Source organism: Canis aureus, chromosome 30 (genome assembly GCF_053574225.1).
Source record: "Canis aureus isolate CA01 chromosome 30, VMU_Caureus_v.1.0, whole genome shotgun sequence".
Classification (NCBI taxonomy): domain Eukaryota; kingdom Metazoa; phylum Chordata; class Mammalia; order Carnivora; family Canidae; genus Canis; species Canis aureus.
This window is the reverse complement of record NC_135640.1, coordinates 36,012,371-36,036,102: the sequence shown is the minus strand read 5'-3', so window position 1 is coordinate 36,036,102 and position 23,732 is coordinate 36,012,371. Positions and strand designations below refer to the sequence as shown.

Sequence of the window (23,732 nt, the reverse complement as noted above, 5' to 3'; positions counted from 1 at the left end):
CCCCCCCCCCCCCCGGGTGTCTGAGCTTCATTTCCGTTCCTCATTTCGTGCTCAGCTTTAGACCATGAAAGTGTCATCCTGTCTTGTGTCTGTGGGTTTTCCTCTTGATGGCCAGAGTTCTCTTTCTAGATACAAATCCAGGGAAGCAGGCTCTTGCTCAAGCTTCACTGGATGCTTTTCACCAGACACAGTCATGCCCTTAGGCTCATGGAAGTCTGCCCCTAAGCCACCCTCGTGGGTTTCTTACCCTTGGCCTCTGTGATGAGTCCTTGCCTTGCTGCCTTTGCTTGGCCACAGGGCCACCATGTGATTCCGCCTCCTGCAGCATAATCCAGTAGAGGTTTTACTGATGCTTACCACAGTCACCGGACTTGCATTTTACACACACCATCTTTAAGACATTTTATTGGGATGAAAGAAAAGGAAGAGAGGAGGAAGACTAGAAGTAATGGACTTGAATTCAAGGTGAACTGAAATAAGGACCACAAGATAGGGGCCTAGGGTTTGGGAGGTGTCCTGAGAGCTCTCAGTGCACGGGGACACCCCATTTCCTCCTGCAGGCTCCTGATGTTTTATCCAGCTTTCTATAGACTTAGCATAATAATAATGCCATTTATCCAGCCCCTGCTAGGCATTTTACATACATTGCTCCAAAGCTTACAATTTTGTAGAAAACCGAAGCCCTAAGATTAAATGGCATTTCTAAAGCCACCAGCAGCCAAGTGACAGATAAAGCTTTAAGCAGTGTTTGTACTCTTTTTAGTAGCCAGAGGAATGGGTTAGTAGTTTTAAAGAGATCTAGATATTGCCGTTTCTTAGTCGTAATAGCAAAGCATATATTAACTTGAGGCGAATCCAGCAATGCTTCTAGCTCATTCTCTGTTTGGTAGAAAGCTGCTTACTGATGATGTGAGGGTTTTTTTTGGTGAACTCAAGCGTAATTTTTATATGCAGAAATGATTATTCAGGAACTTTCTTTTTGTTTAAAACAATGATTTTCTTTTCTTTTTTTAAAAAAAATATTTATTTATTTATTTATTTATTTATTCATTCATTCATTCATGAGAGACACAGAGAGAGGCAGAGACACAGGCAGAGGGAGAAGCAGCCTCCACGCAGAGAGCCCAACATGGGACTCTATCCCTGGTCCCCAGGATCACACCCTGAGCTGAAGGCGGCGCTAAACCGCTGAGCCACCCGAGGTGCCCTAAAATGATGATTTTCAATGTCTTAAAATTACAAATTAAATAGTCAATTAGGTTGAATCATGAAATTGCCAACTCTTGGCTTTTTAAAATTTTAACCCATGAAGAGTCCGTTCATGGCAACCTAATTGTTCTAATTTGGGCTTTTAAGTCCTAATTTACCATTCTTAGAGCAAAAATTTGCGATCACTTCTAATGCAATTTCTGAATAATATTTATCTTGTTTACAAGCTCAAATATCTTAAAACATTGTATTTTATTTTTGGACCCTAGCTGCACAGACTTGGATTAATCCTAATCCTTGAGCAAAATGTATTCTCATCATTGGCTCATGCATGGCCCTCATTCACTGATGAATTTGAAATTATATAATAAATATCCACGAATTCACCATTGAGTATGGAAATGGAACATGTACCTATGTGATCCCCTAGAGTCTTTCCATTCATTCTGCCTCCCCTTCCTCCATTATCTCCCTCCCCAAACCAGTTTCTTTTTAGGTATGTAAGTGATCTGCGTGAGCAAATAAGCATCTTTCTGAACACTTACGTAATTCTTATAAATCACTGAGCTTAGAGTAAGCTTGATGTTTTCTTATATATGCTAATATTACATGTATATTTAGTATGTTTCAACCTAAAATCAAGGCCAAAATTTCTAAAATATTGCCATTAACATAAAATATGCACAGATTCCTTTTTATTTTTTTTATTTTTATTTTTTCAGTTTGCTTTTTTAAAAAAAAATTATTTATTTATTCATGAGAGACACAGAGAGAGAGAGAGAGGCAGAGACACGGGCAGAGGGAGAAGCAGGCTCCATGCAGGGAGCCCAATGTGGGACTTGATCCCAGGCCTCCAGGATCACACCCTGGGCTTAAGGCAGGCGCTCACATACTGAGCCACCCAGGGATTCCCTGCACAGATTCCTTCTTAACCCAAATATATAACTGCTGTGCTCTTGATGTCCTAGATCATTGTTCCTTAATTGTATGTCTTTATGGGGCTAGAAGAGGTAGGGCATCTGAAGGAACATAGTTACTGTGTTATGCAGGCTACAGGCTAAGCTACTGTAACCGATCCAGCACTGCAGGACAGCAAACAAGCTAGAAGTTTCTATGTCTCTCAGGAGGTGCTCTGTAAGGGCATCCAGGGACCCAGTTCCCTTCTATCATATTCCTCTGTCATCTCCCCTCTGCCAGCCTCCTTCACTAGCTTGGTAAAGGCTGAGTGGGACTACCCCCTGCCACTGTTGTCCATCTCATGCACATTCTAGCCCTCAGGCTGGGGGAAGGGAGAGGGTGGGGCCAGCAAGCTTCCTCTTTAAAAACTCTGAGCCAGAAATTTCATGGGCCACTTCTGCTCCTGTCCTGTTTGCTACAGGGCAGGCTGGGAACCACAGACCTAACTAGACAGCCATGGGTTGAAGGGAAAAAAGAAAGACTAGATATTGGGAGATGATTAGCATTTCTCACAGTTATTTCATTTAACATATGTCCTTTTTTTAAAGTTTTTTTTTTTTTTTTTAATTTTTATTTATTTATGATAGTCACAGAGAGAGAGAGAGAGAGAGAGAGAGAGAGAGGCAGAGACACAGGCAGAGGGAGAAGCAAGCTCCATGCACCGGGAGCCTGACGTGGGATTCGATCCTGGGTCTCCAGGATCGCGCCCTGGGCCAAAGGCAGGCGCCAAACCGCTGCGCCACCCAGGGATCCCCATTTAACATATGTCCTAATGAAGGTTTCATTAAGATCTGGCATTGTAGCAACAACTTCTTTATTGATTTTCTGAGGTAGAAAGATGCTTACCTACTGAAGAAGACAGCTACTGTCCAGTTAATTTATTTTATTTATGATCAGAGGGTTTGGTGGGTCTTGGCAACCAGTAGCCAGGGACATCCAGAGCTATTTTTTTGACCACCCTGGGTATTACACCACATTCCACTTAAAAGTTGGGCCTTAAAACTTGAAAAGGAATTGATCTTGGGCACCTGGCTGGCTTAGTTGGTAGAGTGTGCAAGTCTTGATCTCAGCGTTGTGAGTTCAAGCCCCGCGTTGGGCACAGAGCCTACTTTAAAAAAAAGGAATTGATCTCCTAGCCTGCTGTCTCCTCACAAACTCTGCAGTTCTCGTTTGGGTTGATTGCTTAATGGAATTTTGCATATTGGAGGGCTTTCTTTTTTTTTTTTTTTTTTTTAAAGATTTTTATTTATTTATTCATGAGAGACAGAGAGAGAGAGAGGCAGAGACACAGGCAGAGGGAGAAGCAGGCTCCATGCAGGGAGCCCGATGCGGGACTTGATCCCAGGTCTCCAGGATCAGGATCTGGGCTGAAGGCAGCACTAAACCGCTGAGCCACCCAGGCTGCCCTGGAGGGCTTTCATGAATATGTATTTTGCAATTAATTCTAAAGTCATTGGAGTTTAACAGGACCCTAAGATATTAAATTGGAACTGCATATGTAAGAAAGTTTTTTTTTAAGATTTTATTTATTAGAGAGAGCACAAGAAGATGCATGGGGGGTGGGGCAGAGGGAGAGGGAGAAGCAGACTCCCTGCTGAGCAGAGAGCCTGATGAAGGGCTCAGTCCTAGGACCCTGGCATCTTGACCTCATTCTACAGACCCCAACAACAAATAAATGACTCTTAATTCAGTTTTGTTTTATTTTATTTATTTATTTATTTTTAAAAATATTTTATTTATTTATTCTCACACAAAGAGAGAGAGAGAGGCAGAGACACAGGCAGAGTGAGAAGCAGGCTCTATGCAGAGAGCCCGACACGGGACTTGATCCCAGGTCTCCAGGATCAGGCCCTGGGCTGAAGGCGGCGCTAAACCGCTGAGCCACCTGGGCTGCCCTTAATTCAGTTTTACACAAAAAATAGCATTTTTACATTCATATTTTCACTAATTCATTAACATATTTATTGAACATCTACTGTGTTCCAATTTATTTTGCCTGGTGCCATAACAAATACCGATGGAACATGGTCGGTTCGGCTTAATTTTCAATATTTTCTGTAATGATACTAGTAGTCCTGTTTAGTAAGAATTGATGACCCAAAAGTCATACATAATTCTCTTGTTGCCACAAATTCACTTATGTTCCTTGTACTCAATATCAAGGCATTCATTCATTTCATTCATCCGGGGTTCATTAAGTGTCAGATTGTATGCCAGAGAGTTATGTGTCCTATGGAGATGAAAGATGTATTCAGAAATAACGGTCCTCATCAACTTAAGGAACTCACAGTGTGGGAGGGAAAACTGCTAAGTATATGAACAATTAAAATTCACTGTGATTGGGGTGCCTGGGTGACTCAGTCGGTTAAGTGTCTGCCTTCAGCACAGGTCATGATCCTGGGGTCTTGGGATGGAGCCCTACATCCGGTTTCCTGCTCAGTGGGGAGTTTGGTTCTTCCTTTCCCTCTGCCCCTCCCCCTGCTTATGCTTTCTCATTCTGTCAAAGAAATAAAATTGTTAAAAAAAAAATATATAGTTCACCATGATAAGTGCAATGGGAGGGCATGGGTGGGGGGTTGGGGGCAACCTATCTAATAGGGGTGAGGTCAGGAAGGACTTTCCAGGGGGGATAATATCTGAGTTTATATATCTATATCTATCTATATATATATATATATGTATGTTAAAGATTTTATTTGTTCATGAGAGACACAGAGAGAGAGGCAGAGACACAGGCAGAGGGAGAAGAAGCAGGCTCCATGCAGGGAGCCTGACGTGGGACCCGATCCCGGGTCTCCAGGATCATGCCCTGGGCCTAAGGCAGGCACCAAACCTCTGAGCCACCCGGGGATCCCTTAGTTTTAATATTTTATTTATTATTCATGAGAGACACAGAGAGAGAGGCAGAGACACAGGCAGAGGGAGAAGCAGGCTCCATGCAGGGAGCCTGATGTGGGACTTGATCCCAGGATCCTGGGATCATGCCCTGAGTCTAAGGCAGGTGCTCAACCACTGAGCCACCCAGATGCCCTAGCAGGCAGCTCTTTATGTTGGAGTTGTGAGTTTGAGCCCCACATTGGGTGTAGAGATTACTTAAAAATAAAATCTTAAAAAAAAAAAAAAAAACATTACCAAGCAGGTTCTCTCATCAGTCATAGAGTAGAGAAGCTTGCAGACCAAGTTAGGATATATGAATCACACAGATCACACAGTTTATGAAATAATTTCAAAGCATGCAGCAAGAAAGATCTGGGGTTAGCTCACACTTAGGATTAGGTGCCTGCAGAGTGGAAGGACTACACACCTGAGTCCTGGGCTCTGCAGTGTTTACACATCCTGCTTCCTGGCTGTATCAGCCTATCAGCCTTCCTTGCCAAGGGTGTGGTTACGAGGGCCATAGATGAGGTTGGGGGTGGGGGGCGCTTCAGCAGTTGGAGGGTGAATGCGGCTAGCACATGCTTGTTCTGTTGGGGAGACTGAGAATGTGCGGCTGGAAGAGCTGTGTGCCAGCTGCACTTTTTATCGGTTTCCAGGCAGACCATTGTAGGGCCCTCATGAGTGGCTGATTTAGGGATGATAGAATTGTCAACCTGGAGGTGGCATGATTTGTGTCTTATTAATATTTAGAATTGGGACACCTGGGTGGCTCAGCGGTTTGGTGCCTACCTTTGGCCTGGGGTGTGGTCCTGGAGTCCCGGGATTGAGTCCTGCATCGGGCTCCCTGCATGGAGCCTGCTTCTCCCTCTGCCTGTGTCTCTGCCTCTCTCTCTTTGTGTCTCTCATGAATAAGTAAATAAAATCTTTAAAAGACAAGAGATTATTATACCTGGTCAGAAGGTCATGGACAGACCAAGTAAATCCTAAATATTTTTTTTAAAGATTTTTTATTTACGTATTTATTCATGAGAGACACAGAGAAAGAGGCAGAGACACAGGCAGAGAGAGAAGCAGGCTCCATGCAGGGAGCTGGACATGGGACTCGATCCTGGGTCTTCAGGATCACGCTCTGGGCTGAAGGCAGGTGCTAAACCGCTGAACCACCCAGGGATCCTCTCCTTTCCTTTTTATCTGTGTTTATGACACATATGTTCCATTGATTTCATCTGCCTTTAGCATGTCTTATAAGTTACTGGCTTGGTGTGTGTTTCATTCACGCTGTGTGTTTTTCTTGTTCTCTGTGTAGCAGAGCTGAACATTCATCAGGAGTGCAAATGCACGGAATACACAGATCACGAAAGGTTTATATGCACTCACTGGGCCCAGTTGAGGTACCCTAGCCTCACGGAACAGAATTGAACTGTCCACGCCAAGCCCTGCTCACACTGAGACTGAGCAAAATAAATGATTAGTTCGTGTCACTAAATTTTGGGGTGGTTTGTGCAGTGGGTCACAAGAACACTTGGGATGTCTTTTATTTTTAATTAAAAAAATTAAAAAAAAAGATTTTATGTATTCATGAGAGACATAGAGAGAGGCAGAGACATAGGAGGAGGGAGAAATAGGCTTCCTGTGGCGAACCTGATGTGAAACTCGATCCCAAGATTCTGGGATCAGGACCTGAGCCAAAGGCAGACTCTCAACTGCTAAGCCACCCAGGTGCCCCTTGGGACATGTTTTAAAATTTCTGCTCTTGGGGGATCCCTGGGTGGCTCAGGGGTTTGGCTCCTGCCTTCGGCCCAGGGCCTGATCCTGGAGTCCTGGGATCGAGTCCCGCATCGGGCTCCCTACATGGCTGCTTCTGCCTGTGTCTCTGCCCCTCTCTCTGTGTGTCTCTCATGAATAAATAAAACCTTTAAAAAAAATAAAATAAAATTTCTGCTCTTTGGGACGCCTGGGTGGCTCAGCGGTTGAGAGTCTGCCTTCAGCCCAGGACATGATCCTGGAGTCCCAGGATCGAGTCCCGCATCGGACTCCCTGTGTGGAGCCTGCTTCTCCCTCTGCCTGTGTCTCTGCCTCTCTCTCTCTCTCTTTCTGTGTGTCTCTCATGAATAAATAAATAAAATCTTTAAACAACAACAACAACAACAAAAACTTCTGCTCTTAGCTTACCAGCATCAGTGGGATGGGCATGTGACGTGAGCAATAGTGGCTGCAATGCTAAGGTAGTGTACCTTGGACAGGGTGGACACCTCCAGGACATAAGTAATATCAAAAGGGTGTGACAACAGGGTACTTCTATTATTTTCTGCCTGACTAACTCTCAGGTACTCAGAAAATTAAGGTCTCTGGACCCCCCATTTCCTTGAGTGTCTGGTTAGCCCTGTTTTTGCAGTACAACTTGGTTTCACCTGTCAGCTTATCATGTCAGCTCTTGCTTGCCATGCAGTTGTGACATCCTTTATGCTCTCCCTTGATTTTCCAACACCCTTCTCCTAACAGTACCATAGGGCATATTTTCAAGAAATAGAGCACCAGAATGAAGTTTGTAGTCGTCCTTTGTCCTTTGGGTTTCCAAACCTGAAGGCCGCCAGGATAACCACACATCAGAAGCAACCTCCTACCTTTGCTCTCTGAGCTTGCCATCTTCCCATCTCTGCATGTCTCCTTCATCTCAGTTTATTACTAGAAACTTTAAAACTTAACATGTAATTAAGTTGGTTTGGGAGAACGGAACAAGAGCCAGATACGTTAGTGCCATCAGGTATCTGACTCTGCAGAACTGATGGTCTTTGTTTAGACCGAAGTTGTGTTATTCTGGGTTTTTGGGAGCCAGCCCAGCAGGGCATGGATGTGGGTGTGTGCACATACAGGTACCTGTGTACATTTACATATATGCGTGAGGGAGCAGGGAGGGATGGTATGGGGGGCGAGAAAAATTTATTTTAAGGAATTGACTCAGCTGATTGTGGAGTCTGCAAGTCCAGAATTTGCAGGCACACCGAGTGGTGGGGACACTCAGGGAAGAGTAAGTGTGGCTGCTTGTGGCAGGGGGTCATTGGGGGGCGGAGTTCCATCTTTCTTGGGGAATGCTCTCTTGAGCATTCTGAGTCTTTTTCTCAGAAGGTCTTCAACTGATTGGATGAAGCCCACCCGCATTATGGAGGATAATCTGCTTTACTCAAAGTCCACTGATTTATTTATAAAATATTTATTTCTTTTAGAGAGAGAGAGAGAACATGCACATGAGCAGGGTGAGGGGAAGAGGGAGAGGGAGAGAGTCCTCAAGCAGATTCCTGGCTGAGCACAGAGCCCGACACATGGGGCTCAATCCCAGGACCCCAAGGTCATGACCTGAGCCAAAATCAGGAGTTGGAAATGCAACCGACTGAGCCACCCAGGTGACACCAAAGTCCACTGATTTATTTATTTATTTATTTATTTATTTATTTATTTATTTATTTATCTTTAGAGATTTTTATTTATTTATTCGTGAGAGACACAGAGAGAGGCAGAGACACAGGCAGAGGGAGAAGCAGGCTCCCTATAGGGAGCCAGGTGTGGGACTCGATCCCTGATTCCTGGACTGGGATCATGCCCTGAGCCGAAAGCAGACGCTCAACTGCTGAGCCACATAGGTGACACCAATGTCCACTGATTTAAATGTTAATCACACGTCGGGGTACCTGGGTGGCTCATTCGTTTGGGTCTCCAGCTCTTGCTTTCGCCCCCAGGTCATGATCTCAGGCTCTCTGAATGTGGAGCCTGCTTGAAATTCTCCCGCTCTCCCTCTGCCCTTTGGCTCCCTCCGTCTCTTAAAAAAAGAAATGTTAATCACATCTAAAAAATACCTTTTCGGTCACATCTGGACTGAAATTTGGCCACACGCCTGGGTACCATGGCCTAGCTGAGTTGACACATGAAATTAACCATCACCTGGCTGACGCTCAGCTGACTGTTGAGATCTCTGTTCCCGCATTTGCCGCAGGCCACCTTGGGAAGGAGAGTTTGTTGAAGAGCCACCCCCGAGAATTTAATGTGCCCCTTGGTCCTGGGCCTTCCTGTGGCCGCGTGTTGAGTTGAGCAGGTGCATCACTGCCTCCTGTCATTGACAAAACTACAAAGTCATGAGCTTTGGTTATGGAAGGGATTTCTGGCAGGAAATCCATTTGTGTTTAGGGCTGACCAGGGCTTCCTTCCCTTTGATCTTTGGGAGCAAGCCTTTGGTCTGACTTCCCCTTTCTGTCTCAATCCCTTTGTTCCCAACTCGAAGTGCAAACTGGAAGCGCCCTGTTTGCTTTTAGACAAACAGCCCTGGATGTGTCGGTGACAGTGTGGCTTTGCTTTGATGGAGCACACGGCACTGCTTGAGGAGTTTGCATGGTCTGTGGCTCGTGGACCATGTTTCTACAAAAAGGAAATGCACTTAGGTGAGGAAACAGCTGGCTGTGTTGAGAAACCTGATCAGAGGGATGTGTGTATTGTTCTCTGGCGGCTTCCTGTCCACCCCAGTGCTTGGCTTATCTCCCCCTTCTCTCCTCCTTCAAGGGTGTCTGAGAATTTCATTATTGGCTCCTTTGACACTAAATGCTTACTGTGAGGCATAGCTCCACACCACTGGCTGTTCCAGCAGGGTGCTCAGTCAACTTTTGAGCAACTGGGCAGGGTTTCCACTGGCTGATGATGCCTCCTCCTCCTTTGATTGCCTGCAGTGTGCTGTTAGCTTCAGGCAGGAGGTTGGTTGTGCTGTTCCCTTCCTACATTTCCCATCCACCCTCATCTGCACGGTCAAGCTCTTGCCCAGGCCATAGTTTATCTTCTCATCCTCCTGAGGGGACATCCTTCCTCCATTCTTGAAGCTGGAAATCAGCTACATATTTGTGTGAATTGTCAGCATCTGCTGTCCTCCCAGATCAGAGGTGTCAGATTTGAGATGCGGAGTCCCCCTGAAATGCTGGTCAGGTGAACCCTGACCCTGAACTCTGGCTGCATGTCTGGCGGGAGGTGGAGAAGTCGGTGATCAAATGGAGAGCAGGCCACATATAGAGCTAGAAGAAAATTCTGAGGCTTCTCTTTCTCCAGATATCCTAGACCTGTTAGTGGGTTTCAATCTTTAGACCATAAAGACTTGACTCGCATTTATTAAGTACCCCCCCCCCCCAAATAAGAAAGTTTTTCCCAACTTTATTTCAACGGCTTCTCGAATGAGAAACATTAGATTCAATTTGAATTCTAAGGAAAGACATGCAATAATAAGGAGTAAGATTTTGTGGGGTCGGGTTCACCCTTGGAGGGCCACAATCCTTTGTGCTATCTATAACTTTTTCACCCTCCCTCACCCACCTCCATCATCCTCAAACTAGTTTTTGCCCACTCAGGGGGGATATGGTCCCTGCTGAGAATACCTGCTTTGAGGACTCCAGGTTTGTTTGTTTGTTTGTTTATTTAAAGATTCTTTTTATTTATTCATGAGAATCAGAGAGAGGCAGAGACATAGGCAGGGGGAGAAGCAGTCTCCCTGCAGGAAGCCTGATGTGGGACTCGATCCCAGGACTCTGGGATCGTGACCTAAGCCAAAGGCAGACGCTCAACCACTGAGCCGGCCACATGCCCCTTTGTTCATTTTTTAAAGATTTTGTTCTTTTGAAAGAGTGAGTACCAGCAGGGGGGGAGGGGGGAGGGGCAGAGGGAGAGGGAGAAGCAAACTCCTTGCTAAGTAGGGAGCCCTATGTAGGATTCCATCTCAGGACCCTGGGGTCATGACCCAAGCCTAATGAAGGGCAGATGCTTAACCAACTGAGCCACCCAGGCACCCCCACTTTGTCTATTTTTAAATTGGGTATTTTGTCTTTATTGTAGGAGCTCTTTCTATATTTTTATACATTATAGATACAAGTCTTTTATCAGATAAGTGATTTGCAAATATTTTCTCCCATTTTATGGATTGTCTTTCTTTCCACTGTCTTGCAGCTTTTCTTTGAAGCCCAAAGATTTTGATGAAGCCCAATTTATGTTTTTTCTTTTCTTGCATGTACTTTTGGTGTCCTGAGAAACCATTGCCTGATCTGAGGTCATGATGATGTAGGCCCTGTTTTCTTCTGAGAATTTTGTAGTTTTAGCTCTTATATTGAGGATCTGACCCAGTTTGAGTTGATTTTTGTACCTAGTAAATGGCATGAGGTAGGGGTCTATTTTTATTCTTTTGCACATAGTTACTGGTTGTACCAGCACTGTCTGTTGAAAAGATTGTTCTTTTCCCATTGAATGGTCTTGGCAACCTTGTCCCATATCAGTTGTCTGTAGGCGTATGTATTTATTTCTGTGCTCTCAGTCCCATTGCATTGATCTATATGTCTGTCCTTATGCCAGTTGGACCTTGACTTTTGAATGCCATGTCTCCTGAGTGAGCAAGTTCCCTAAAGGCAGAGGAGGCTGGGCTTGTGGGAACTCCCCTTACCGCTCTAAGGTTCAGAATTCATCCCAGCATCGGGCGGGGCAGTGCTTCATTATCTAGTTGTTTCTTCAGCGCTTTCAAGATGTTTTATTGATGTTATCCAGCACTTTCTCATTGTTCTCAGCAAGTGTTAGTTCTAAAAACCTAGCCTATCAATTTAAAAAATGGAATTCAAAATTATTTATCTCAGATTATGAAATTTGGGGCAGTTTGTTATGGGAAACAGGGAAATCATTCATGGCATCTTAAAAAAAAAAGACCATTCTAGTCACTTGCTTTTATTTTTATTTTTTTTTATTTTTTATTTTTTTGCTTTTATTTTTATGTTTTTGTTTTACTTTATAAAAGATTTTATTTGTTCATGAGAGACACTGAGGCAGAGACACAGAGGAAGAAGCAGGCACCCTATGGGGAACCCGATGCAGGACTCCATCCCAAGACCCCGGGATCATACCCTGAGCCAAAGGCAGATACTCAACCACTGGTGCCCTAGTCACTTGCTTTTAAAGCCAGATTCATAATAGCTAATAATCGTGGCTTTCATCACTTGGGCACTTTGCTGCCCCCAGGCCTTCCGCTGGGGACATTATATACTCTTGAATCTCATTAACATAACAAACCTATAAGATGACTGAGTATTAGTATCACTATTCCTGTTTTATGAGTGAGGAAGCTGGGACTCCCGAGACTTGCCTGAAGACACACAGCAAAGATGAGCTGAGTTTGACCCAGACCCAGGTCCCTGACACCAGAGCCAGGCTCTTAACCCCCAGGGGCTCCAGTCCTTGTCCCAGGTTCACCTTCTTCACTGACAAAAACTGGAACGCGTCTGGGACTGCATTTTTCCTGCGCTCCTTTTCCCTGTCTCCCTAGTGGTGGAAATGTGAGCTGGGACATACAGGAGCTCTCTAGAGGGTCCTGGACAGTGGTTTCCCAGTTTTAGGAAATCAAGGGGGAGCCCTGTATAGAACCTCAGAGTCCTGGGCTGCGGCTGCAGAGAGACCGCGGTGTCGGGACGGGGCTTGCTCCCATGCTCCTGGGGAGTTGGGGTGCAGTTGGCCTCCGACCACACTGGAGCCAAAGCTGGTCTTCGGATTATGTTATAAATCACTGCATGGGGCGCCTGGGGGGCTCAGTCGGCTAGGCAGGCTAGGCATTCTGCCTTCGGCACAGGTCACGATCCCAGGGGTCCTGGGATCAAGCCCCGCATTGGGCTCCCTGCTCAGTGGGGAGCCTGCTTGCTTTCCCTCTGCCTCTGCCGCTCCCCTTGCTTGTGCTGTCTCGGTCTCTGTCAAATAAATAAAATCTTTAAAAAAGAAATTACTGGATATTGCAGACCTGTTGCTTTCTCCTAATTCCTGTTACTAAAGGGCACATTGGTGTGTTTCCATGTCTGGCAAATGGCCCTTTCCCCTTTCAGCTCCTTGAAAAGCAGTTGAGACTTCAATTGCTTCTATTTTATTTATTTTATTTTATTTTATTTTATTTTATTTTATTTTATTTTATTTTATTTTATTTTATTTTATTATTTTATTTAATATTATTTTAACTTATTTTAATTAATTTAATTTAATTTTATATTTTATTTTATTATTTTATTTTTTATTTTTGTAGATTTTATTTATTTGTTCATGAGAGACACAGAGAGAGGCAGAGACATGGGCAGAGGAGAGGTAGGCTCCTTTCAGGGGAACCTGATGCGGGACTGGATCCCAGGACCTTGGGATCATGACCTGAGCTGAAGGTAGATGCTCAACCACTGAGCCTCTCAGGTGCCCTTAAGACTTCAATTGCTTTTAAGAGATAGGGTTGTATTTAGTGCTTTGGAAGCCCTGTTGTCAGTTAGAAACAAGAATGTTCCGGCCGGAACAAATTGGATGTTAATAAAACACAATATCCAGTAGCTCATTATGTTTGACTATAATTTATCGGTGGGAGCTGAAGGGAAGAGTAAAGTATCTGCTTATTTCAGAGAAGAACAATCTCACTGTCTTTTTCTCTCTCCTCCCTCACCCCTGTTTCTCAGATTGTGAAGTGGTCCGACTGCTGTTTGCCATTAGCTTGCAGACCTGGGGATCCTTATCAATTAATCGCTGAAGCAAGCGTGGATGACTTCAGTAAGCTGGGGGTGGCGTTCATGGAAGATAGACTCCAGATGGCTGATGGCCTGATACCTCAAAAGATTGTTTGTAAGTGACTTTAGAAGTGTTTCCATCAGGGATGCCTGGCTGGCTCAGTCAGGCAAGAGTAGGCAACTCTTGAGCTCTGGGTCATGAGTTTGAGGCTCATGCTGGGTGTAGAGATTACTTAAATAAATAGAAACATTTTTAAAATATATTTTTATCATACCAGGAGATCCATTGATTATTAGCTTAAGGACTGTTGAACCCTCTTGTTTGGTGTGGTTTAAGGCAAGTATGCATCTTCAGTTTAATGCACTCAACGGGTTGGATATATTTATAATACGAGATTCATACATGTGTTAGGTTTTCTTGAGATGCTTATCCCTAAGTATACCAATAGTGCTTTCTTAAAAAATTTAAAAAAATTTTTAAAAAAGATTTTGTTTATTTTTTCACAAGAGACACAGAGAGAAAGGCAGAGACATAGGCAGAGAGAGAAGCAGGCTTCTGGCAGGGAGCCCGACGCAGGACTCCATCCCCAGACTGGGATCATGCCCTGAGCCGAAGGCAGAGGCTCAACCACTGGGCGTCCCTCAGTAGTGCTTTTAAAATTCTCTTTTTTATTTAAATGGAGTCCACGCTGGGCCCAACTTAGGGCTTGAACTCACAACCCAGAGATCTGGATCTGAGCTGAGATTAAGAATTGCATGCTTACTCGACTGAGGCACCCTGGTGCCTCAGTGATTTTTAAATTCTTAAACAAGGATTTCCCATGATTGCATCGTCCATGGGATGGTGTGCAAATGTAGAACCCATATAATGTTTGTTTCACACAATCTAAAAAGCATAACTAGTTCCTAGACTATAGTTCGACTGAATGTAAAGCGTAGCCAATGTTAGTACAAAGTTCTTAATCTAACAGTTTTTTTTAAAATTAAAAAAAAAATTATTTATGATAGTCACACAGAAATAGAGAGAGAGGCAGAGACATAGGCAGAGGGAGAAGCAGGCTCCATGCACCGGGAGCCCGACGTGGGACTCGATCCCAGGTCTCCAGGATCGCGCCCTGGGCCAAAGGCAGGCGCCAAACCTCTGCGCCACCCAGGGATCCCAATCTAACAGTTTTTAACTTGAAAAATATGTATCACAATATTTTGAGATACATCTTTTTTTCAGGAAACGTGAAAAATGTCTTCATTCATTAGGTTTATTTTTATTTTAAATTTTTATTTTTTAAAAAAGATTTTATTTTTTGAGAGACAGAGAGCGTATGAGCGAGTAAGCATGAACAGGGGGAGGGCAGAGGGAGAAGCAGACTCCCTCCTGCTGAATGGGGAGCTCAACGCGGGACTGGATCCCGGGATTCAGGGATCACAATCTGAGCTAAAGAGAGATGCTTAAGTGACCGAGCCACCCAAGCAATCCCCTTAATTAGGTTTAAAATGGAGTTTCTATGCCCATGAAAGTCTTCATTTGTATCTTGAGCAAATGAGTGTTACTTTAATTTAATTTAATTTCCCAGTTTGGCACATGCATGCGCCTGATACCGTGTCAGATTCGTAACAAGTGCTCAATAAATGTTTTTGAATCAATGATTGGAAGGAAGCTTCTATTCCAGTCCTGAGATAAGATACTGGAAAGACCCTTTTCCCATAGTGATTCTACAAAGTGTCCTGAGAGCCCCTGCTGCCTGGAGGTATGCATGGATACACTAGATAGCTGCCTGTTTTTGTTTCTTGGTTTCATTATCTTATTAGGACACCCAAGAAATTGATTCCATAAGTAAGGCACACTTACCTCTCTGAAGCCTACCTTCTTAACCTGCCAACAAAGGGGTCTGGGGCTTCCCGGCTCACATGGGAAAGGTGTTGTGGACACCTGGATTTCACTGTTGGGATTGTCAGGTGTACCCTCCTAACATGTGGGAACAATGCCATGGTGCCAGTGGATGCTGCAGACCTGCGGTGGGGGCGCAGGTGGTCTCCAGTGGGTGGGCTGCCCTGGAGCAGAAGTCATGGAGTACAGAGAGCACTGGGAGGTTTTGAACTGAACCGTGTGACAAATCAGAACGGCTGACAGCTTGTCTCTTCTGTTCGTGTTTTAGCAGTGCATTTGCAGGACTGTACTCTGAAGGCGCTTGAGACCTCAAACAAGCAAGCCCATATCCTACAGCAGAATCCTGAACCTTCCACCGAGAGTAAGTCAGAGCCGGACATCATGGAGTACATCGGTAAAGATGACCCCAAGGTTCTTCGTGCCCATCCCACACAGGAGGAAGCTGGTACCTCTGGCAGTGAGCCAGCTGAGGAGGATGACAAAGGAGTAGGCTCCGTTGAGCACTGTCCCCTCCATCTGTCTAGTTGCCATGAGTGTTTGGAGCTTGAGAATAGCACCATTGAATCTGTCAAGTTTGCATCTGCAGAGAACATTCCAGATCTTCCCTACGATCACGGTGGTTTGGAGGATGTTGCTGATGACAGCTGCCCGGAGAGAGAAGGGAGGAGAGTCAACATCACAGGAAAGGCACCCAACATCCTCTTCTACGTGGGCTCTACACCCCAGGAGTCCCTGGGCAGGTTCCAGGAGGTCCGGTCCGTTCTGGCTGACTGTGTGGACCCCGACAGCTATACACTCTACCAGCTGTCAAAGGAAAGTGCCCTCAGAGACCCATGGTCAGACAACTGTCTATTGTTGGTCATTGCTACCAGGGAGGCTATTCCTGCAGACCTCTCCCAGAAGTTCATGGCCTACCTTTCTGAAGGAGGGAAAGTGTTGGGCCTGTGTTCGTCCTTCACACTTGCTGGCTTCCAGGTGATGAGCAAGAGCACGCTCAAGGAAACAGTCCAGAACTTGGTTTTCTCCAAGGCCGACCAGACCCAGGTGAAGCTCAGCATCCTGAGCAGCGGCTTCGTTTATGAGGATTGCTCTGGAGGGCAGCTCAGCCCGGGCCAGCTCCAGGGTCACCTGGAGAATGAGGACAAAGACAGGCTGATAGTGCAAGTGCCTTTTGGGACACGTGGAGGAGAAGCCGTTCTTTGCCAGGTATGAAGGCTGGCATCCATGTAGTGATCTTTGGGGATCTCTGAGAGTATGCTCTTTAAGGCTATACACTAGAAGGGTCAAAACAGTCTGTGCTTTGTGGGGTAGTTTTGATCCTTGGTTGGGAGTTTTTGCTGAGGCTGAGTAGGTTTAGATGAGGGCTTTCCTGTCGGTAGAAATATCCCATTTCACCAAAATGCTTGGGATGGAGGAATGAAGCAGAGGCTGTCATGGCTAATTAAAGACTGCTAGTAAACCAAGAATCAGTCAGAAAATTCTTTCCTGTTTTGATCTATACTGGTAATAATCTTTACAAAATACATTAGTCTATTTGGTCTCAAAGCACACTGTGGTCAATATGATGGAACCTTTTAATTAATGTAGGGAGTTGAGCACCTCTGGCTGGTGATTTTCAGTGTTAATAACCATCACATTACAATGTTGTAGCTGATGTAGCGGAAATGCTCACCAACTGCTGGGGTGGTGAGTGTTGAGAACACTTCAAATCCTCGGTTCTTTTATGATTTTGTCCCTCTTAAAGTCTAAATGCTGAGCAAAATTTCAGAGAGGAGAATATTGAAGCAGTTTAGATTTATGGCATATTAATACAACTGACCCCTGAATCACATGGCTTTGAACTGCATGGATCCTCTTGTGTGGAATTTTTTGGCTAAATACAGTTCAGTACTGTAAATGTATTCTCTGTTCCTTATGATTTTCTGTTTTTCTTCTTTTTTTAAAGCTGCTTTTTTTTAAAAAAAATATTTCATTTATTCATGAGAGACAGAGGCAGAGACACAGGCAGAGAGGGACAAGCAGGCTCCCTGCGAGGACCCTGATGCAGGACTCGATCCCAGGACCCTGGGGTCATGCCCTGAGCCAAATGCAGAGGCTCACTCACTGAGCCACCCAGGTGCTCCTGTTGTTGTTTATTTTCATTTCATATGCATCCTAGGAGCGAAATCTCTTGGGTTTTTTTTTTTTTTTTAAAGATTTTATTTATTTATTCATGAGAGACATAAAGAGAGAGAGAGAGGCAGAGACACAGGCAGAGGGAGAAGAGGCTCCACGCAGGGAGCCCGACATGGGACTCGATCCCGGGACCCCGGAGTCATGCCCTGTGCTGAAGGCAGTGCTAAGCCGCTGAGCCACCGGGGCTGCCCATCTCTTGGGTTTTCTGACCAAACATTCTTCAGGGGGTTATCAATTTGTTTTCTTTACTATTCTAAAGCCCATTCATTTGTTCTTAAGATAATACTCAGGCAAAGATGCATATAATTAAGAAATCTGGACATCAGGATAGACAAATATGTACAAGCTAAGCAGGTTTCATATAGGCTGAAAAACACATGAATTAGTTTGGAGGCCTAATAAATGTTCCTTATCTTTTTCTCTGCAAAGATGGTAACTATAGCAACTGTGCATTCCCAGAAAATCCACTTAAAAACCCGACTTCCTAGAGCCGTATTTCAGTTTTGAATAGTGACTTTTACCACCCCTGTGCACAGACTTGTACTAGAAAATTGATTCGGCACTGCTATGATCCATTTCTCTGCGTTACATGGCAGCTCTGCTTGCTGCACCATTTAAATTGACCCCGTTACTGTCATAAAATTTGATACTACATGCATTGCTCTAGAAAAAAAGGCAATACGATGCAGCTTCAAAAATCAGATTCAGAGGATTAGAATGTCATTTTTGATTTTCAATGACTTCCAGTCTCTGTGTGACAGGGTCACTGCTTTTTCCTCAGACCTGTGTCACTCTAATACCTTGCCGCCGAGATCAGCCAATAAATGTTATCACGGGCTGGTTAGTTTCCTCTTCCCTGGTCAGTTTCATCGTCTTTATCTCTAATAAATCGAGGAATGATGTAACCCAGTAAGAGGGGGCACAGCACTTCAAGGGCAAACCACAGCCGCACAGTGGGTGGTGGTCTCACGGCCAAGGAGCTGCATGTGGATGCCTTTACCATTCGTCATAAGGAAAAAGGAAATTTTCGGGTGCTTGCTGTAATGATTAGGTTTGCAGGCGAAATTTAAGGCTGCGGATTAATGCTGACATTTCGTTATCAAAGCGACTGAGACTTTGGCATAAAGACTTTGGCCAAATAGATTTAAAAATAATTTATTTCCGGGACGCCTGGGTGGCTCTGTGGTTGAGCATCTGCCTTTGGCTCAGGGCTTGATCCTGAGGTCCTGGGATCAAGTCCTGCATCTGGCTCCCCGCAGGAAGCCTGTTTTTCCCTCTGCCTGTGTCTCTGCCTTTCTCTCTGTGTCTTTCATGAATAAATATATAAAAATCTAAAAAAAAAAAAATTATTTCCTTATTTAGCTTTAGCACATGGCAGTAGCAATCTGACTTTTATAGCAGGGTTTCTCCACCACTGCACTGCTGACATTTTGTGCTGATCCTCTTGTCACGAAGTCATCCTGTCCCATGCACTGTAGGGTGTCAGCAGAGCTACACATTACATGCCAGTAGCAATCCCCCTCCCCCCCTAGCCAGTTTGTGACTAGAGACGTTTTAGAAAGTTCTGGCTTTTGGTCTAGCCAAAAAGCTTTAATTTTAGAAGAAGCCAAGTTATGGGAATGGACCCATCAGTATGGTAATAGTATGACAGCTGGAAGATGAAACGTTTCTTGGGTACCACAGAGGACCAGCAGTGCAAATCCAGAAGCACACACTCTCCTGTGAATTGAAGTAAAGAGCCAAAGGAGGTCTGTCTTTTCACTTCTGTTTTATTTATTTATTTTTAAAGTATTTATTCATGAGAGAGACACAGAGACACAGAGGCAGAGACACAGGCAGAGGAAGAAGCAGGCTCCCTGTGAGGAGCCTGACGTGAGACTTGATCCTGGATCTCAGGATCACGCCCTGAATCGAAGGCAGATGCTCAACCGCTGAGCCACCCAGGCGTCCCTCACTTCCATTTTAGAAGCACCTCCTCGAAGCCCGCGAAAGCACTCCTCACACAGTGTCAGTGGTTGTCCTTTGTCTTACCTCCTGCAGCTCTTGAGGCCTGCTCGTGGGATGAGTGTTCCTTTTCCTCCTTGGCATCTCTCATGCATGACTGTGAGTTCACACCTCACTGCATGTGCTTCTTGAATCTTCTGGGTATTGACTCAGCCTGGGCTGTGTGTGTGCCATTAATCACGCTCACCACCTCTGCTCTGGGCCCAGGTCCGGGGAGAACTTCGCTCATTTTATTTCTGCCACCTGTTAGGGGTCATCTCCAGGAGAGCCACTTGCTCACGTGCTTGCATTGAACACGACCCACTGCTGTGCTCATTGGAGCAGCACTGGCTTTGCCCACTGGAGAGGAGAGGCCACATTTAGGGAGAGAACGCAGGGAAGGAGACTTGGATTCCTTGAAGGATTTCAATTCTCTGCCTCAGCCTCTCTCCAGGGCTGTTTGGAGGACAGACTTGGAGGACAGACTCACTCCTGCTCCTGGACGACAGGAGCAGCCGTCTGCTGGCCCGCTGTGGTGTGGGACCATGCTGGACTTCTCTACAAACCTCAGATTGGCATCAATTTTGAATAGCTGGATCACTTTGGACAGTATATTTGGATGGTATTTTTGACTTGGTTAAATCTTGGGTGGGAATTGAGGGATATTACATTGCTCGAAGCCTGGCACCTTGCTTTTTATTTTATCATGCTCCTATGATATCAGGTCAGGAGCTCCACATACATCAGATATCTACAGCTGATCCTTGGCAAAGGTAAGATAAAATCAAGCAAACAGGCTTAGGTTGTTCAATGTTCTGGGACCCTCCAGGGCTCTTTTTTTTTTTTTTTAAGATTTTATTTATTTATTCATGAGAGACACAGAGAGAGAGAAAGGCACAGACACAGGCAGAGGGAGAAGCAGGCTCCATTCCATGCAGGGAGCCTGACGTGGGACTCAATCCCAGGTCTCCAGGACCACACCCTGGGCTGAAGGCAGTGCCAAACCGCTTAGCCACCTGGGCTGCCCCCACCCTCCAGGGCTCTAATCCGATCTTAAGAGGACCAGAGGTTCTAGCATGTTCCTTCAGAACAAGATACAGAGGGGTCTGGTGGGGCTGTTTGATTGATTGATTGAAAAAATATTTTTATTTATTTTAAAAAGATTTTATTTATTCATTCATGAGAGACACATAGGCAGAGACACAGGCAGAGGGAGAAGCAGGCTCCATGCAGGGAGCCCGATGTGGAACTCTGTCCCAGGACCCTGGGATCACGACTTGAGCTAAAGTCAGATGTTCAACCACTGAACCACTCAGGTGACCCTAAAAAAGATTTTATGTATTAGAGAGAGAGAACGAGAGAGAGAGAAAGAGAAAGGAAACACAAGCTGGGAGGAGGGGCAGAGAGAGCAGCAGACTCCACTGAGCAGAGAGCTGGATGCGGGGCTCAATCCCAGGACCCTGAGGTGATGACCTGAGCCAAAGGCAGATGCTCAACCCACTGAGCCACCCAGGTGTCTCCCAGTGGGGCTAGTTTAATTTGAAGTGGACGACAAAGCCTGAACTAAATAGATTAAGTCTTGAATCTTAAATTCAATCCAGGTGAAGGAGGATGGGGAGGGAGGGCCTTTCTGGGGTCCCCCAAACCCCGTTTCTTCTGTCTGAATGCATGCAAACACTCTTCCAGTGGTGAGCGAGGCTACTGTCTATCCTGGGGTTGATTTCCTGGTGGTTATGACTCAGGTAGAGTCAGGGTTTCAACTTGACCTTAATTGGGTTCTCAGCACAGTCATATTTCTTGATGTTTTGGTGGAATCATCAAGGTAATCAACTTGCCCAAGTTCCCCCGACTGGTCAGTAATAAAAGTTGGGACCCAGATGGAATCCGATTACTATCCAGGCTCATTTCCAGCAACCGCCTTTCTGCCCGGCCGCTGTGATTTCAGTCGGCTCCTTTGAATCTCTTTAACTGCTGTTGTTACTCTCCAACTGTTCAAGTTCAGTGTTTCCATACTGTTGATAATTCGAAGGATTCCTGTTCAGGTTTTCAGAAAAGCCAGGGAAGGCACCGTTTCCCGTAAGGTGGGTAAGTGCCCCCCGGTTTACCAGGTGGTGTCTTTTCCCCTCAGGCGCACCTAGAACTACCTCCCAGCTCTTCAGTGGTGCAAGGCCAGGAGGATTTTAATCTGCTCAAATCAAGCAATCTCAGAAGATATGAAGTCCTTAGGGAGATCCTGACAACACTCGGCCTAAACTGTGACATGAAACAAATTCCTGCCTTGACGCCTCTTTACTTACTGCCTGTGGCAGAGGTGAGTGTGGAGCTCTGGTGGGACGGAGACCCTGCTCCTCTGTGGTTTCGATTGTGATTTCTGCTTTTATTATTTTTATTTTTAAAATTTTTTAAAGGATTTTATTTATTTATTCATGAGAGACACAGAGAGAGGCAGAGACACAGGCAGAGGGAGAAGCAGGCTCCATGCAGGAAACCTGATGTGGGACTCGATCCCGGGACGCCAGGATCACAACCTGAGCCAAAGGCAGGTGCTCAACCACTGAGCCACCCATGCCCCTCTGCTTTTTTTTTTTTTTTTTTTTTTTCCCTGCTTTTATTCTAACGTCAGGTTTGGGAACCGTCGTAAAGCCAGCCAAGTATAACTGGTATTTTTGGTGTTTGTGTGTGAGGGAGGGAGAGAAGGGGTTCCGGCTTAAAGGTCGTGGCTCAGTCACTTTAGGGGGCATGGGGGACACTCTTTTATGTGTCAAGAGTATCTTTGGAAACCACAGTTTATTCATTTGGGATGAAAACCTTTGCTTTGATCCGGGCCTTTCTCAGTGAGTATTTGGATGGCAAAATCCCAAGTTTTGTTTCATTTACGCCGATGTCTGCCATCTTGTGGCAGAAGGGGCTCTGGATTTCAGTTTCTATCTCCTGGTTGTGTCTACAAGGAAAATGCAGGAATTGTCCCGGGCTGTTGTCTGCCTTTGATCAAGCCTGCGGTTGTACCTGGTTTGCGCAGGTCGCCACATTCTCTGGGGGTGTCTCCTCCTGCTGACCCCTTTGCTTTGCCAGACTGTCAGTTTCTTATTAATTGTGGCAAATTATTTTGTGGGTCTTTTCCTGGTCTCCGTTAAATAGGGAAATTTGAGTGTTTAATAGATATCACCATGCAGTTTCAGCAAATACCTGATAGTCCAGGTGACGCCAAACACCAAACTTACCTGCTTTCCCTTGAGAAGAACAAAGTATACTTCCTACCTCAACCTTTTAATTTTTTTAAGATTTTATTTATTTATTCATGACAGACAAGAGACACACAGAGAGAGAGGCGCAGAGACAGGCAGAGGGAGAAGCAGGCTCCATGCAGGGAGCCCGATGCAGGACTCGATCCCTGGTCTCCAGGATCAGGCCCAGGGCTGAAGGTGGCGCTAAACCGCTGGGCCACCGGGGCTCAACCTTTTTAAAAGGGAAGAAACTCCCTTTGGATTCTACTCTGCCCCTTGGCATGTTTAGTTTTCAGAGGAAAGCAGAGCAGTGGGGTCTCTGGGTGGGATGTGCTTACTTGGAGAAGACAGGTATAAACTCCAAGGCAGGTAGGATTAGGGTACCTTATACGATTGATTATGTGAAGTTTCCAAGAAATAATGTATGTTAAAGTTTTATGTGAATTGTATTATTTAAAAGACAATTGAATTATTAATATTATTATAATTAGACTGGAGTTTTAATAAGTTGCATGTATATAATGTACTTAAAAGTGCCTGGTGTCTAGTTTTAAAAAGATTTTGGGTGGTGTTTTAAATTTTAAAAGTGAATGATACTGCAATGGATGATTTTTTCCCATTTAAGAAACATTCTTTTTTCTTTTCTTTCTTTTTTTTTTCTTTTAAACAGTACTCAGCTTTTATTATTATTTTTTTCATTCTTTTTTTTTTTTTTAAAGATTTTTATTTATTTGTTTGACAGAGAGAGTACACAAGGAGGGAGTCAGGCATAGGGAGAGGGAGAAGCAGGCTCCCCACTGAACAGGGAGCCTCCTAGGGGACACGGTTCCAGGACCCTGAGAGAGTTACTTGAGCAGAAGACAGATGCTTAACCAATTGTGCCACCCAGGTACC

General features: G+C 45.0%; 1 protein-coding gene across 7 annotated transcripts in view; it reads left to right on the top strand.

The window, feature by feature from the left end:
• Positions 1-23,732, top strand: part of HLCS (holocarboxylase synthetase) — a 225,230-nt gene that overhangs the window by 19,269 nt on the left and 182,229 nt on the right. For 6 of the 7 annotated variants that reach the window (XM_077879167.1, XM_077879166.1, XM_077879171.1 and 3 more), the window contains 3 exons: positions 13,524-13,686; positions 15,725-16,662; positions 21,743-21,925. In XM_077879167.1, coding sequence (XP_077735293.1) covers positions 13,635-13,686; positions 15,725-16,662; positions 21,743-21,925 — 1,173 coding nt within the window. In that variant the 5' untranslated portion in view covers positions 13,524-13,634. The remainder of the gene's footprint in view (positions 1-13,523; positions 13,687-15,724; positions 16,663-21,742; positions 21,926-23,732) is intronic. The other variant, XM_077879164.1, reaches the window with a different exon arrangement.